Source organism: Chiroxiphia lanceolata, chromosome 17 (assembly GCF_009829145.1).
Source record: "Chiroxiphia lanceolata isolate bChiLan1 chromosome 17, bChiLan1.pri, whole genome shotgun sequence".
Lineage (NCBI taxonomy): Eukaryota > Metazoa > Chordata > Aves > Passeriformes > Pipridae > Chiroxiphia > Chiroxiphia lanceolata.
The window spans coordinates 2,512,328-2,529,045 of record NC_045653.1 but is presented as its reverse complement, the minus strand read 5'-3'; the positions used below and the strand labels follow the sequence as shown (position 1 = coordinate 2,529,045).

General features: G+C 48.2%; 1 protein-coding gene across 2 annotated transcripts in view; it reads left to right on the top strand.

Moving 5' to 3' along the window:
* Nucleotides 1–16,718, top strand: part of TOX2 (TOX high mobility group box family member 2) — a 152,802-nt gene that overhangs the window by 88,381 nt on the left and 47,703 nt on the right. For both annotated transcript variants that reach the window (XM_032704697.1, XM_032704698.1), the window contains one exon: nt 260–505. In XM_032704697.1, the coding sequence (XP_032560588.1) occupies nt 260–505 (246 nt within the window). The remainder of the gene's footprint in view (nt 1–259; nt 506–16,718) is intronic.

Below are 16,718 nucleotides of genomic sequence, written 5' to 3'. Positions count from 1 at the left end.
AAGGGGATGACCTGAGTGGATCTGAGGTGTGTGAGCATCCATGGTGTCCCTGATGGATGGTGGTGCAGCACTGCCACACTTGCACCCTGGCTCCTGCCTAGTTCCAACCTGGTGTGCAGTGCTTGAGTTATCCTTTTTATTACAGCAAAACCATTTTCACTGGAATGTGCTTTTGTATTTCTTACACAAATGATCATTTTCCTTTTGTCACTTGCAGGGCAGTGACAAAATGTTGCAAAATGTCTTTTTCCCCTTTCAGACGTACAACAGCCAGAATGAAAACAACGAGGACTACGAGATCCCTCCCATAACGCCTCCTAATCTCCCTGACCCTTCCCTCCTGCACTTGGTGGACCACGAAACTGGATATCACTCTCTGTGCCACAGCCTCCCTCCCAACAGCCTGATCCCAGCCTACCCCTACCAGAACATGGACCTGCCGGCCATCATGGTCTCCAACATGTTGAGTCAGGATGGGCATCTCCTCTCCAGCCAGCTACCCACGGTCAGTGCCTTTCCCCTCTTACTGTCTTTCATCAAAGCTGCTCTGTATTTTGAATTATGAGTCAACTGAGCATGGAAGGGTGTTGGTGATGAGCTGTTTGCCTGAGGGGGTTGGCAGCTCTGTGGTGCTGCCCACCAAGGCCGGGGTGCAGTGGCAGAGACTGGAGTCACCTGAGTGGCCATGCACATGGTGTCAGTTCTGTGTTTCCAGTTTGGTGTCTTCCTGAGCCTCATGAACCACTCAAGAGCAGGGGAAGGTTGTTTTCCTCTGTGTATTTAACATCCTCCCTGAACCAAGCGAAGTGCACGTGCTCCATCCCCCATGGGGAATGTGACCAACCAAAGCCTGGAGTTCATAGCCCTGCATCCTTTCTCTTCATCCCTGTGTCCTGCTGCCAGGGTGGCCCCAGTGTCATCAGCAGGAGGAGCATGGATGCTCCCTGAAGGGAAAGCTGTGTGATTGATTTCAAGGGGAACAAGATCCCTCCTTGCGCTCGCAAGCTCAAATTGCCTCTTGCCTCACACCCTGGCAAGGGGATACCTTGGGAGGTTTCAAATGACTCATCTGTAGGGATAAACAAGGCAGGGATAATGAAGTTGAAGTGCAGCTCTGGGAAGAAACTTCAGGGCTAATTAGACCTTACGATGCTTCTGCATCGGCAGCACCGAGGAAAGGTTGTGACTTGATTTTGACAGTGATACTGAATTAATACTGTTGCTGTTTAATACCATTTTCCTCTTTAGCAGATTTAGCCCTGTGGTTGGGTTTCGACATTGTTTCTCTCTAAGATCATTGATTTTGGATGGCATCGATATCAAACAGAGTTAATTTGACTTAAAGAGCGTGGCTGGGAGGCTGCTCCTGCCTGGCTGGGGAGCTCTTGGTGTTGATTGCTTGACTAGATAATGGTCTGAGAGGTAGTGATATTTAAATATTTAAATGGGATATTATCTCTTAGCCTAGGAAAATCCCAAGGCTTTCTAAAGTCCTGATGAGTCTCCAAGTTTCATTGTTAGTGTGTTTAAGAAAAATATCATGTTCTGCCCATCACTATTGAACAGAGGCATATTTCTATGGAATTAAATATTACTTAGGGCTCTGTGTTAGCTTCTAGGTTCTTAGGTGATTAAAACATTCATTTCTGAGACAAAAAGAGTCAATTTCAGCTGAAATATTTTTCCCTGGTTTAATTTAAAGCACAGCCCCTTTGCCTGACCCCTATTTTCATAACACGATAATTTTATCCTGTGTTGATTGTCTCATTTTTGGAGGTGATATTGCACTTATAAATCACTTTCTAAAATACCTAAAGAAAAAAAGAGTCGGGGGATTTATTAAGCAGCTTCCCTACGTCTGAAATAATTTATTTTGGAGTAGTCCTTGGGAAATGTTCTCTTTCTTACTTTATGGTACTGTTTTACAAATGCAGCGTGGTGACAATAAATCAGGACTGAGCCAGAGAAGATAAGAAGGGGGCTTAGTGGGCTGTAAAAGTAGAATAGAGAGATTAAGATTTGTTTGCCCCTTACCACGAAAATAAAAAAATCCAGTGAACCCTGAATTTCCCAGCCAATAGTGAATTGAAACTGTTTGGGTTTGAGTGGAAACCCTCAGAGCTGTCATACATCTTCAGAGGTCCTGACAGCAAAGGGAGAGGATCAGGGAGGGAGCTGTGTTGCACTTTTACGTCAGAATTAAATCCTGCCTTACTCTCCTGCCAAAGCATTTTTTTCCCACTGAAAAGTGACACCTTCTGTCCCCTCTTGGGTGGGGGATCGAGTCTCCCCTTCCTCCAGCACCAGCCCACGATGGTAGCATTTGTCCCATAGCACACCTACAGCTGCTGTTAGTGCTGAAGGGAGCAGCACATGCACATGAGGACACAATAAAACCCTGGGGAGGGAGCAGGTTTTAAGCTCATACAGTTAATACCCTATAGCACCTTGCAGTACCTAAAGGGGCTCCAAGGAAGCTGGAGAGGGACCTTGGGCAAGGGCATGGAGGGACATGACAAGGGGGAATGGCTTCAAACTGACACAAGGCAGGGTTAGATGGGTATTGGGAAGGAATTGTTCCCTGGGAGGGTGTGAGGTCCTGGCACAGGCTGCCCAGAGAAACTGTGGCTGCCCCATCCCTGGAATTGTCCTAGACCAGGTTGGACAGGGCTTGGAGAAACGCGGTCCAGTGAAAGGTATCCCTTCCCATATCAGGGGAATGGAACTAGATAGTCTTTAAGTTCCCTTGCAATCCAAACCATTCTGTGATTCTTCACCTCCTGCCCACGTGCCTGTCAAGCCACAGCTCACGGGGTGGTGTCCCCGTGCAGCCAGAAGTGAGTCAGGCGTCGCTGTCTGATGGCACAGGGCACACGATGCGCTCCAACCCTGCCAAAGTCACCCACCACCCATCACCAGGTGGGTGTTTGCAGCAGGAAACCTCCACATCAAGAAAAGGGCTTGTTTGCCAACACTTCCAAAAGGAGAGGGTTCATTGCCACACGGGCAGTGATGGGAAGCCAGTCTGGGGCTGAGCGGTGCCTGAGCACAGAGGAGGTGGCTCAGCCCTGGGAGGTTTTGTCTTTGTTCCAGCACCAGCCTTGCTCATGCAAATGCTGGAGCTGGAGCCTCTCTCCTGCTCCTTGCTGTAGTTCATACAGGTTTTTGCATACACAGCTGTTTCCTGCCTTGGCTGCCATGTCTTTTGGTTTGAATATGGTGACAAATGACAAGCAATTCCACGTAAAATATTTAGGCATTGGTCAGACTTGTGCTCTAAAAATGTAACTTGAGCCTTGGGATTTTTTTGAGGCATCCTTGTGAAAAAAGTCTCAAGCTGCTGGAAAGAGGTGAGTCCTAACTCCCAGAGAGCCATGGGATTGGAATTTTCTTTAAGAGCTCAGAAGTAAATAAAGAAAATACAGGTGCAGGTTGCTGTCCCCTGTGATGTGTCTCCTGTCCTGGGATGTCCTGACATTACCCTCAGATTGCATTAAGCCTCCCAGTGCCTCTGCCAGAGGTAGGCTGCTGCTCCCACTGTGGAGGTGACCAGCTCAGGGTGATTTTAAATCAGCACAGAAATTCCCATGGCAGGGTGGGAGCTGGAGAGTGGAGGTGGATTTGCTGTGTGCCAGACCCCACTCCTGCCTCCAGCCCACCCACAGGCTGTCAGGAGCTGGAGCCCCTTGTTCAAGCACAGCAGCTGTGCCCTGATGGGGAAAACCCAAATCCACCACCACTTCTGTATTTCCTTATCCCCTCAGGATCATCATCCAGAGCACCCTCCCCACCACCAGCCTCTACACACTGTGCTCTGCCCATGGACCAGCTCTGCATTTCTATGACATGGTTCTTCACTGCTGTTTCTCTCACTTTATTTCTATTTTTTTTTCCCCCATGAGTTTTTGGAAGTTGAAGGAGTTTTCAGTTGCTGGATGTGGGGTGCAGGGAGCTGGAGAGGAGGGAAGCAGGGATGGATGGACAAGAAATGGCACAGGATGTGATGTGTGGAGGATGCTGGAAAGGGGTTGTGGGGAGGCTGAGGAGGAGGCAGGACTGGCTTGTTTGGGGAAAACTTGTTATTTTTTGTGTAGTGACAAGAAACAAACAGAAAATTCTTACTACGGTGGATTTTTTTTTTCTACTGGCTTCTCTTTTGCTATGGGAAAAGAGGAAGGAAAGAAGAGGAGTGGCAGGAGGGAAAGGAAATAGGAGAGATGTGACTGGCACTGAGAAATGGAAATATTTAGGAAAAAATTGTTTTCCTTGGTAAGAGAATGACTTTGCCCACTGTGACCATCCCAACAGTGTGGACAAGCAGCTGCTGAGCCCTCCAGGGATCCACAGGGAGTCCTGCTGGGCTGGGACCCAGGACCACCCTGGGGCTGGGATCTGGGGGCATGGGGGAATCGGGGCAGGGGGCAGAGACATGCTGTGGTGAGATGGGGGCCCGCTGGGTTAAGGAGCTGCTGTGAATAAATGAGATTTCAGAAGGGATTTGGCAGAACATGTTTGACAGAAACAAAGGCCGATCAAGGTCAGAGCTCAGGAATCTCCGACGCAGCGCAAACATATTTCCATAAATATTAAATAGTGACCAAGAGGCTGGGGGTGTCTCTGCTCATCAGGTGGGACAGTGCTGGACTGGGGGGAGCCAGGAGCTCCTGGTCAGGGGGACAACACTGCCTGGAGCTCACCACAACTGCTCCAGAACCTCGAAACTGTGTGGGCCCCCAAGCCTGATCGAAGGAGGCGGCTGTGCTGGGGCACACCAAAAAACCAGCCTGTTCTCCCATGGTGCACATCGTGGGCTGCAGCTGCTCCAGCTCTGCCATGGCTGGGGGGAATGAGGGCAGAGCCATGTACTTCTGTGTGTGGAAAGCATGGTTTTGGGCACGTGGCTGCTGTTACGAGCCAACACGGGCTGTGGTAGATGTAGACTTTGGTTGGAGCAGCTGGTGACTCTCCCTATGTCTGCATCTACTTGGTGCTTCTCGTGATGAAAGATCCTTGTGAGTCCTTTAAATGCACTAACGCTTCCCTGAGCCCAGTGGGGTGACTTTTTTCTGCCCACAGCGAGCTGGTGCAAGGGCAAAAATGCTCCAGCCACAACCTGAAAGTTCTTAGTTTCTGTTTGTTGACTGGAAACAGATTATTTGAAAACTGTAAAAATCTTCAGTGGCAAAAAGCACATCGATTCTGTAAGATGACAGATTTCCAGTTAGCTGTGGAACCTGTTTATGCAGAGGGGAGGGAGTAAAATGGTAGATGGGGGTGAACTGTAGTAGCAAGGCAAGTGCCAGGCTGAAATTCCTGAAGTTTTCAGTTGACTTTGCAACCTGAATAGCTGTTTCCCAGCACGATGGGGCTTTGGTCTGGAACCAGTAAAACAGCTCAGCAGTAATCCAGTTGCCTGCCTCCCACAGAAGAAGTGGAAAGGGAAGGCAGCCCCTTCCCAGAGCTGGGGTGTGCATGCCCAAGCTGTGGGGTGGGGAAGGGCTCCTTTCTGGTGCTCACCAGAAGACCTTGAAGAAAGTTTTCTTGCAAGCAGGTTGCAAGGCCATGCCCTGGCCAGCTCTCTTGGCTCTGTAGGTCTCTCCTCACGTCCCAGCCTTCCCTGAGGTGGAGTCAGTGGGAATCCCAGCCCTGTTCTCCGGCACAGCCCTGGGAAGGCAGTGGTGGTACCCAGTGATGGGCAGCACAGCTGGATGTGGCTGTACCGAGCTGGTGAGCATGCAGGTTTTCCAGCAGAGGATCACAGAATCCGGAATGGGTTAGATTGGAAGAGGCCTTTTAAGATCACCCAAATACTGTGGGCAGGGACACCTTCCACTATCCCAGGTTGCTCCAAGCCCTGTCCAGCCATGACCTACAATGTTCCCAGGGATGGGGCAGCCACAGCTTCTCTGGGCAGCCTGTGCCAGGGCCTCACCACCCTCACTGTAAAATCTTCTCCCTCATATTCAGCTGGATTTTGTCACAAAAGCCAAGTAAGATGTGCCAGTCTTTTCTCTAAGTCATTGGAAATCCATGATCCCGGTAGGCAGGACAGCAAATACTTCCAATACTTCAATATTTCACTAATTTTGAATCTCTGCCTGTTAAAATAAGTTATTTGAAATAATCCATATCCCAGTGCAATGTGCAGGCAGCAGTGCCCTTTAGAGCAAGTTCATGCTCTTGGAAAGAGCCTGAATAAATAAATATATCAACAACAGCAGTGGTTGGGTCACTAGCAGCAAAAACTTTGCAGAGTTCCCCCTGCTTCAGTCCTGGATAAGTTTACAGTGGCAATTTTGTGTTGTGTGCTTTCAGGTTTTGACTAATTTGGCTTTCTGCTTATTAATGGTTCAGTATTTAAAAACTAAACTCCAAAACATGAGCCCTTGGTGGAAAATAGTAATAACACAACCCTACATGAAGGGTTCTTTGTATTAAGCAGAGCCCTGTTTGCAATTCCCTACTAGTGTTTTTCTCAGAGGCAATAAATGAAAGAAATATGTCTTTTTAAATTTTATAAAACTCAGAAAAATGGTTTTAAACAGCTTTTCTTCACCTCCTATAATTATTTATTTTCAAACAGTCCTTCAGGGTAATGTTCCGTTTTCTTATTTCACACTCCTTTTTCTCATAAATGAACCATCACTTCAATAAATCATTATGAAAACAGAGACTAACACAAACCCTGAAAGGTTGAAAGATTTATGTAACACATTTATGTTTTCCATTTTCTCATTCTGGTACTCCACTGCTAAAGCTAAGCTAATAAAAGCTGCTATTAATATTTCTTGTTGCCTGGCAACCGGAGAGAGGGAGTAATAGCTTTAGCTAGAAAAATAGATGACCGATAAGGAAAAATTCAATTCTTTTATTATCTCAAGGGAAAATGGGCTTTTACTGGAACATTATGATGTACGAGTGTGAAGTTGAATACAAAGGATATTTTTTCACTTGTTTTTCTATTTTTAATGAACGTTATTTTACCTTCACAAACTCGTTTAAGGCATTTGCCCCACCTACTTGCGAGCTTAATTTAGCAACACCCACACATGCTTCTGGCTTTAAGTATCTGTTGGCATTTTCACTTGGAAGCCCCTTCCCACCACACCTCCCCCCGAGCTTGAGTACTCGGCCATAAAATTTCACTCCGGGTCGGAACCTGGCAGACAAGATTCCCAATCAAAGAGTAAATTGTTCTTGTGTGTGTTTAAAACACGCTTTCCCAGAGGAAGGGGCACGTGTGGTGAGGTACTCTGTGAAGTTTTAGCCATCGTGGCTGGGCTGTGTGTGCTCTGGGAGAGCAGGAGTGCTGCTGCTCCTGGCCGTGCTCTCGGAGCGACTGCGGATGCTGAGGGACAAGTGCAGAGCTGGTGCCTGCAAGCAGAAGTGTGGGTACCTGTGGGAATACCAGGCCAAGTGCTGGTGCTGGGCCTGGATCAGGGCAAATGTTATCATTCCAGGCTGAATCTCCCAGGCTTTTGGGGTGAACAGACTGGGAGCAGCCCCTGGGAGAAGGTGCTGGTGGATGAGAGGCTGGACATGTCCTGACCATGTGCTGGGCTGATCTCACAGTGGGGGAACAGGGGAGGGGGGAGTTTTACCCATCTACCCTGCTCAGGTGAGACCCCACCTGCAGAGCTGCCTCCTACTCTGGGGTCCCCAATGTCAGAAGGACATGGACCTGTTGGAGCAAGTCCAGAGGAGGCCATGAAGATGCTCCATGGGCTGGAGCCCCTCTGCTCTGGAGCCAGGCTGGGAGAGCTGGGGACATTCACCTGGAGAAGAGAAGGCTCCAGGGAGACCTTGAAGCCCCTTCCAGGGCCTAAAGGAAAGATAGAGACAGACTTTTCATCAGGGTGTGTTACAACAGAACAAGAGGGGATGGTTTTAAACTAAAAGAGGGTTAATTTAGATCAAATGTAAGGAAGAAGTTATTTACAATGAGGGTGGTGAGGCCCTGGCACAGGTTGCCCAGAGAAGCTGTGGCTGCCCCATCCCTGAAGGTGTTCAAGACCAGGTTGGACAGGGCTTGGAGCAATGTGGGATAATGGAGAGCGTCCCTGCCCATGACAAGAGGGTTGGACTAAATGACCTTTAAAGGTCCTTTCCAACTCAAACAATTCTATGATTCTATGGATACAGGTCCTCTACTCCTGTGGGAGAAACCCTCCCTGATCTTCCCAGTCCAAGCACTAGTACAGCTCTCTGTGGAGCAGCAACCTCACTTTACACATGGCTGATACAGAATTCCAAGTGGTCTCTTGTCAAGCACTGCTGGGAGAGAGTTGGGGTGATGTGGGTCACATTCAGGTCCCAGCTCAGGGAGTGCTCAGATAACAGCAGAGCTCGTGAGGGCTGGGCTGTGTATGGGAAGAGTGAACCTGAGGGACCAAGCTGCTACCAATATGCTTGTGTGGTTGGTCTCCAGGTTCACCCATGAGTATCCTGTTTCTGAGACATGAGAAGGTAGGGTGTCATGATACACCTTTCACGCAAGGGAACTGTTGTGACAGCTGAGAAGCAAAGCAGATGTGGGCCTTGCTTTGTAACGCAAGAATTTCTCCCTGAACAAGGGTAAGGAAGAAGGCAAGGTGTCACTTGACCTGCCAGGTCTGGGAGAGGGTGACTGTCACCTGCCAGGGTGGGGATCTCATGTGGGAACGTGCCTTTTTTCCTGGAAACCTTTAATAGCCACCTCCCTGCAGCAGAACTGATCCTTGGCAGGAAGTCCCTTCCAAACCAAACCATTCTGGGATTCTGTGTCCCAGGGCAAGGGGATGCAGGACAGCAAAAAAATGTGCTCTTCCCCACAACACCAGATCGTACCACACTGGAGGGGCCTTGCATGGCAGGAACCAGTGTGTGTGTTTAAGTCTGGCTGTAGAATTGTCTCTATTGCCTGTGTCTCTTTTGATTTTCTGCTGCAAACAGGGTCCCTATCTCCCCCTACCCCTCACTTGGTCAGAAGCCAACAGGTCCCATCCTGAGGTGCTGTAACAGCTGCTCTCAGTGAAGCAGCATGTCTGTGCCTCGCATTCCCCCTCTTAACTACTCCATAGAAATTCATCCTCTTAATCTTTCCTTTCCTCTCCTTGAGTTGGTCACTATCTCTCCGATAAGCCGCTGCCTCCGGGGCAGCCCCACTGGTTCAAGAGCGGCCTTATCAGCCGTAAAATACCCGGGGAGGGAGCGCAGGAGTTATCCCAGGAGCAGATGTCAGATGAGACTGTGCCTCTTGTTTGCTCTGCGCCTCACCTGCCATTAAGCGCCGGGGGCACGGTTTGGTTTGCCTTTCCCAGCAATTCCAAACATCGCCCGTGGCGTTTCAGTTTGGGTTTGAGCAAACTCGTCGGGGGCAATAATGGGCGCTGGGAAGGCGCGGTTTGCGTGAGGCCGAGGAGGAGCAGCGCGCGTGTATCGGCGGTGTAATTAAAATATCAATTACGCCGTGTTGACAGTTTGCCAAATAACCGGCGCTTTCGTGTGCAGCAAGTTTAATCACTCCAAAGTCTACTCACAAGACCTGATGCAATCTCGGGGCCGAGCTAGTACGACACGAAACCGGCGTTTGCTAAAACACGGCCTCGATATTGCTCCGCGCGGTGATGGTGCCGCGCTCCGGAGCTGGTATCATGTTCTGAAAATTATCTTTTAATGTACAATTTGTATTGCTGAGAAATGTCACTTACTTCGCAGAACGTCTCGCCGGCGTAAAACCCAAGATTTATTCCTGTCATTTTTTTTGTCTCCTCTTGCCACGTTGATAATAAGAAGTCTACTTTATGTGCGTAACGCTCGTGTCAGTTTTGAAATTTGGGGTTTCGTGGAAGACAGTTGTATAAATAAAACATGATATAAATTAAAAATATAGTGGAAAATAAGATCTGTGAATTACAGTAGCAGATGAGATGAATGCGGCATGAAGGAGGTTTTCAGAACAATATCAAATAACTGGAGTAAATATGTTCAAGGAATGGGATGGATCTTTTTTAAGACCTGATTCTGATCTTCAGATGTGTTTGCCTCTAGTGTACAGATTTGCAGACGGATGCCTGTTACTTAGCCCTGTTTCAACCCTTTAGATTTTGGTTCTGTCCTGCAGGGTGGCATTTTTTCCCCTTCTTAGCAAAACAGTTCCACTTCAGCAGTTTTCCTGGGTGAGGTTAAAAACACATTATGCCCACGTAGGAAAAATTCTGCAAATGAGAACATGCTTTGAAAAATGAACTAGAGATTTGGAAGAGAGTTTCTTTGGAGTCTGGGATGTGGCTTTGGGGAAAGAGTGCCCCAGCACGGATGATTCCTCATCTCTTCATGGAGGATTTGTTGCCTTGGCCCCAGAAGCCAGGGTTGGTGCCTCAATGGGTTTTCCTCAACTCTTTGGGCTCTGATGTCCTGTGGTACCATCTCTGCCATCTTCTTCCTTCCTGTCATAATTTGTAAAAATGTAGGCAATTATGTCAAAAGTTAGCATTAGAAAACATAAAAAGATGGAACAGACAGATAATGATCAGAAAGAGCTGGGATTACCCTCGTCCATGCTGACTAATTTGGGGCATTGTGAAATATGTTGCCTTTAATTGCAGTATGAGATAAATGAAGCCAGACCATCTCTGCTTGAAGGCTGGTTGGTTTTGGCACAATGGTTTTAGGTCTGTTTGGACCTCAGAGATCCCAACTCCTTTGGAAACAGTAGGTAAAGTTAACAGGAATGTGGTTTGTGCAAGAGCTGCAGTATCTTCCTCCTTCCTGGAAATGTCCCAGGCCAGGTTGGACGGGGCTTGGAGTAACCTGGGCTGGTGGAAGGTGTCCCTGCCCATGGCAGGGGGTGGGAATGACCTGAACTTTAAGGTCCCTTCCAACCCAAACCATTCTATGATTCCTTTGCCTCTTGCTGAATATACTCAGCCCTCTTGCAGCTGATTAGCCAAAAACACTTCCACCCTCCCCAGAATGCTGTCTTTGTGCCTTACTTTGTGCATGTGACTCAATGGGGCAGGTTATCCGAGGACTTGTTTTTGTTTGGGTCACACACAGGAGAGCAGAGTCATTTCCAGGCAGGAATAATCCCCAGGGCACGTGTCTCTGCACCTTCTCCTGCATCCCATTCCTGCTCCCTGCCTGTTGGAGTGGGGATGCAAACAATCTGAGCTTTCATTGCCACCTCTAGACTGACAGGAAGGGTCTAATGTAGGGAAGGTGGTTTTTCCAAAGAGATGGAGCTCCCTCCATCCCGCTGGTCCATCCCTTGCACCATATATCCACCTTATTTGCTGTCCCTTGTGCCCTGTGCTTCTTCCCTCTTTGCTCATTTCTGTGGGAATAACGAGATTTGGTGGCTGCAGGTCTATGCCGTGCAAAGACCCTCCAAAAGGTGAGTGAAGGGTTTTAATTTACAACATAACCTCTGCCACACCATCGTACTCCGATGCGTGTTCACACCCCACGTCATAGTGCAGCATAAAGTCTCCTTTGAATTGCATTAAGTAGCTGTAAATAGAATAATTTTTGCCAGTTTTTAACCAGCAGCACCTCTGATACAGGAAAAACCCAAACAGCACATCTGGCAACTCTTTGCCATCCATCTCGCACGTTTTGGTCGATGTTGCAGCCCATCTTTAATTGCCCTTATCCCTCAGATCAATCATATTTATCTCGCAGCTGTCACTTCCCTCCTCCTCGCCCGTTCCCAGGTTGCATTAACCTGCTCCAGCAATCCCTCAGGGTTTTCCATACGGACAAGGAGGGCCGGTGTAACTTCGAGGATCATTTCCAATCACACACGTGCCGTGTCGCACCTTTTGCTTTCAGCTGCCTTTCCAGAAGTTTCAGCCCCGGAAGGGCCTTGTGGTTTCTGTCCTCATTGCAGTTCCCAGCTCCTGCCCCCGGGGCAGGAGAGCACAAAAAGCATGGAAATTTCCACGGCTTTTGTTTCTGCTGTAGAAGTTATGATGACTGTTCACCGCTGTAGGTGTGTGTGTGCATCGAGTGAGCCTTTTTGTGTTATTTAAATGGGAGCCGTTTTTAGAGGCAAATAACAGAAAGTGCTGACAATAAAAATAATGGGGCTGTAACGGGCTTTGTTGTGCAATGAGGGGATCAAAGGGCGGCATCAGCCACTCAGCTGAGTGACAGGAGGAATGGTTCCTAATTGGTGGGTAAGATTTCCTCAGCTGGTAAACAGAAATCGTAATCCCAGCCCTTTCAGAGGAGTTTTCTCCTGCTGGTGGGCTCAGCGGGGTTTGCTCTCTCCCTGAGAGCAAGGGAGAACACCAACAGGAATCCTGAGTCAGATTTCCTTTCTTCAGTGAACACCCCCAACCTCCACCTGCATTTTGAGGGCGAATATTGGAAGATCCAGATGTCAGATTCAGACCCCCCCTCCCCGGAAGATTTAACCTGGGAAGCACAGCCTGCAAACACAACTCCTGCAGCCCTCCCTCCCACCCGAGTGGTACAGGCTGAACCACTTCACATCCCCGTAGCCCCGAGAAATCAAAGTTACCATTTAAATGAAGAGTGCTACTTGAGTCCTGCCTCTGTGAAGAGGTGTGGGATGCAATGTCAAGAGAAATTATAGTGATTGCTAGAGATGCAGCTTGTCACAGAAAGAGAAAAACGTTTCTGTGTCTGATGCGTGGCAGCGAGCCAGTTGGTAACGTTGTATGTCCGAGTGTTTCACTCGGGCTCTGCCGGATGGAAAGCATTCCTTAATGCTCTGCCTGGCTGTTACATTTGTCTCCCAGCTCTGCAGAATCCCATTAGGAACCGTCCGTTTCCACCATGGAAATGGTTTGGTCTCTGCGAAGGGAGGGAGCAGGGTATTGCTGCAATCCTTCAACATCCCTGGGAACTGCCGGTGTTGTACTTCTCACTTACCTCTGCTGCCACGGGCATTCCTCACCGTGGATCGAGGTGTCCTGGAACCTGCAGCAGGCAGCTGTTGGACACCACGGCGCTGTTAGAGGGAGCAGGATCTGCTCCCTTCCTCCAGCCACCCAGGGCAGGCACCCAGTGGAGAGGCACTGATGTCCGTCTGTCTGAAGCCTGGTTGTCGTTTGGAGTGAAAAGAGTCCAAAGTGCAATGACCAACACGGACAGCCCATTGTGGGCATCGTGCCCGTGCCACCAGGGCTGTGTTAGGCAAAGTCCTCCCAAAAGATTCCCGTCTGATCCCTTTGGAAATGGGCAGCAGAGCGAGTGGAGGTGATGGGCTGACCAACAAGCTGGGAGGAACGTGCCTTCTCCTTGTGCTGACAGAGGCAGAGGTGGATGAAATGGGGGCAATTGGAGGTGCTGCCACAAGAAAAGGGACTAGCAAAGAGACAGATCAGTCAGGGAGTGGCTGTCCTGACCCAGGACAAGCACTTTTTGCCAATCTCTCGCATCCTTTATTATGTTATTTGGCTAACACTAGAAAAAGCAGTGATTAAAAACTCACTCACCTTATGATTTGGGGAGGTATCTCAAGGTTGTGTTGTTGCCCTGGCTGCTCTGTTGTTTTTGCTTGTTTTTATTGATGCTGAGGGTAGGCAGGGAGGAATAAAATTTGAGGGTGACACAAAGAAATTGGACATATTTGGGGCAGGAGAAAGGAAATTTGGAGAGATGTAAACATGGGAGGGAAATGGACTGCAAGATTGCAAAGGCGGTTTGTTCAGTGTTGATAAATGTGAAATTAATGCATGTTGAGGAGAAAAATAATCACAAGTCATAAAGCTTGCAGTGCTCTGAATTGACTGCCAGAAAGCACTCCAAAAAAACTTGTGCAGGGATATGGGGTTAGAGAACAGGAGAAACTCACGGATGGAGGTGGTTTGGAGAGTTATATACTCTGTACAGTGCTGGTCATCCCGTCTCAGGCAAGGGGGAGAAAAAAAAGAGGCTCAAAGACTACAAACAGAAATTATCATGGGGTTGAAAAGATCCTCTGCGATGGCAGATGCTAAGTTTAAGAAGGAGGCAAATAAAATAATTGGAATTATAACAGTGCACGTGATGCACAAGTGAGAACAGCTACATCAGGAATGTCCTTTAGCTGGGGAACTGCATGGGAATTGAGATTTGGGATCTCAGAGCAATAAAAGGGAATAATTTTATCCATACAGGCCAAGATCAACACTGGGACTTGCTGAGAGTGAAAATGAAAACACCAAAAAGATATTTTCTAAAATGCTTCTGGATCTACCAAAAACATGAGGAGCTGCTGTAGTAGATGTTAAAATGCGTGTTGGTGGAGAGGAGGAGGTGGTTGTTACATGTAATAATTCCAGAGCTGATTTCTGACTGGAACTAATCTGAAGCTGGGGAGCATCAGGTCCAATCTCTCTTGTATTGTGTCTCATCCTGGGAAAGGTGTGGTGGAAGTGGATCATCTCTGCTTTGGGCTCCTGGCAGCACTTCACACCTACTGATTTTGCATTTAACCATTGTTAAAGACCAATGACTGAATCAATCCTGACTCTGCTGTCCTTGCTCATAGCAGTGCAAGCCAGATCTCTCTCATTTCCCTCTGCACTCAGAGCCTGGATCCTCTTTTCTTTGTCAGAGACACGGAGATTTGGGCACATTCCCAAATTAAACCTCACAGCATTAATAACCTCTTGCTTGAAACATTTTTAATGTCCCTTCTCTAACACAAAGAGAAGGTCTGTCCCACTGTTCTTTTCCAGCTCCTGCTGATGCCAACCCGTTGGGACGGACCAGCCTTGGCAAACCATCTCCTTGGAGGTGCATTTTTCACGTGTTTCTGGGTTTGCATGTGCAGAACTGGGCTCTGGAAGACCCAGTCTCCAGTTGTTAGCACAGCACAGCACAGCACAGGTTTCATGTTCTTGGTGCAAAACATCCAAGAGCCACTGCCAACCCACCTGCTCCATCCCAGGAGGTTTCTGCAGACAATCCCGCACACAGCTCCAAGTTTCGTGCCGGTTGGGCTTTTTCATGGCTCGTTTCCAGTTCTGTATCAGTTCTCTGTGTCTGTCCTAGAGACTCTCTGATTATTTCAGCCTGTGTTTTTTAGCAGCAGTCCACAGGCAGTTGGCCATCTGGTTAACATTAATCTGGAGGAGGAGGTGGCACGTTTACCTGCAGGAAAATCACTTCCCTTTCCAAATGAGTCCTGTCAACTTTCATGTTCATGTTCAGCTGAACTGAGAACATCCTGTGCTGGCAAGAGAAGAAAATGGGATGGCTGGGACACATCCCCTGCCCAGCTGTCCCCTGCAAAGCCCAAAGTTGGGATCAGCAACTGAAGTTGAGTTTTTGCTTTGATTTCTGTGTCTTGGCAGGCATGATGAGGTGGAAGGTACCTGCCTTCTCACACAGCATGATGAGGCAGCTCAACCTCCACAGCCAACTGGTTTTGGTTTGCTTGGCATTGTGCTGGATAAGTTCTCTTTTTGGGGAATCCCATTCCTTCTTAAGCTTACATTTCATGATGGCACATCATCTTGGGGTTGTCCTGTGCAGGGCCAGGAGTTGGACTTTGGTGATCCTCGTGGGTCCCTTGTGGGTCAGGATATTCTGTGATAGGATTTGTGGTTACCACAGCCTTGTTCCCTTGCAACTACCCCAGAATAAAATACATTTGGGTTTGTTTTTCCTGTAACAGAGCTGAGGGTACAGTCAGACCTCTCTGTGGGAGGTCTGGAGAAAGGTCCAGAAATGAACCACACTGTGGAGCTCAGAGCTTCTGTGGACATTGAGCAGATATTTGCTGGCCACAGAATTGTCTTCATGTCCCTAGGAGTCACTACAGGGCTCTCTCTGGAGTGTCTTAGGTGTCAGGCAGCTGTATCTAAAGCAGCAGTTTAATTTTAATGCCTCCACACAGGAGATTGAAGGACAGAAATATTTGTACTTATGAGTTCTCCTGTTACCTCCATCCCATCAGCTTGATGAGAAGACTCAGCACTTCTTGCTCAGCTTTATCCTCCTGATGGGGTCATTTCTCCTTCATCATCTGCCTGTTCCAGCAGAATTTCAGCCCTGCCATGGTGCCCAGTAGGTGCTCTGTGGCATCTACAGAGCATCTAAGAAAGAGTTGTCCTAAGAATTAAAAACAAAAAAAAAAAAAAAAACCAACAAAAAAGAATTGCCCTGAGAATTGAATCCAAACAGTGGAGTCAAAGACAGAAGGAAAAGGGGGTTTTTATCCTTCCAGAAAAGCAAAGACTGAACTGGTGGAGCCCTGGCTGTGGTAGGAACCCCTGCAAACTGTGTCAGGGAATTTGCAAGGCGGATCAGCGATCCCTGTCCCACCTGGGGTACGGCTGATTTTGAAAGTCCTCCTTTTGTAATCGAGCATATGTAGCTCTGCCGTGGCCATGCTGTTTCACAAGGCAGAAATCCAATTGCTGAAGGGCTGGAAGCCAAAGTTCAGCACGGAGTATTATGCCCTGATGAGGGGACCATACTGATGCCAAGTGGAAGGGCAATTCCGCTGCTGATTTACGGGATGTGTGTGTGTTTGTAGCTGAGCAGCATGAGGTTGTGAACATTTCCCCTGCTAGCCCAGTGGCTGCTGGTTTTGCAGGGAATATCTGTAACATTAAGCTGGTTGTGGAAAGGCTCCTGTGTGGAATTCTGCAAATCCAGCACGTGGAACTTCTTTTAAAAGTAGTTTTTCTCTGGCTTCTCCCGGTCTCAGAGCATTGGTGAAATGTGACCCAACAGAGCCTCCCTGGTGTGAATTTCCAAAGAATTTGATGGGATAG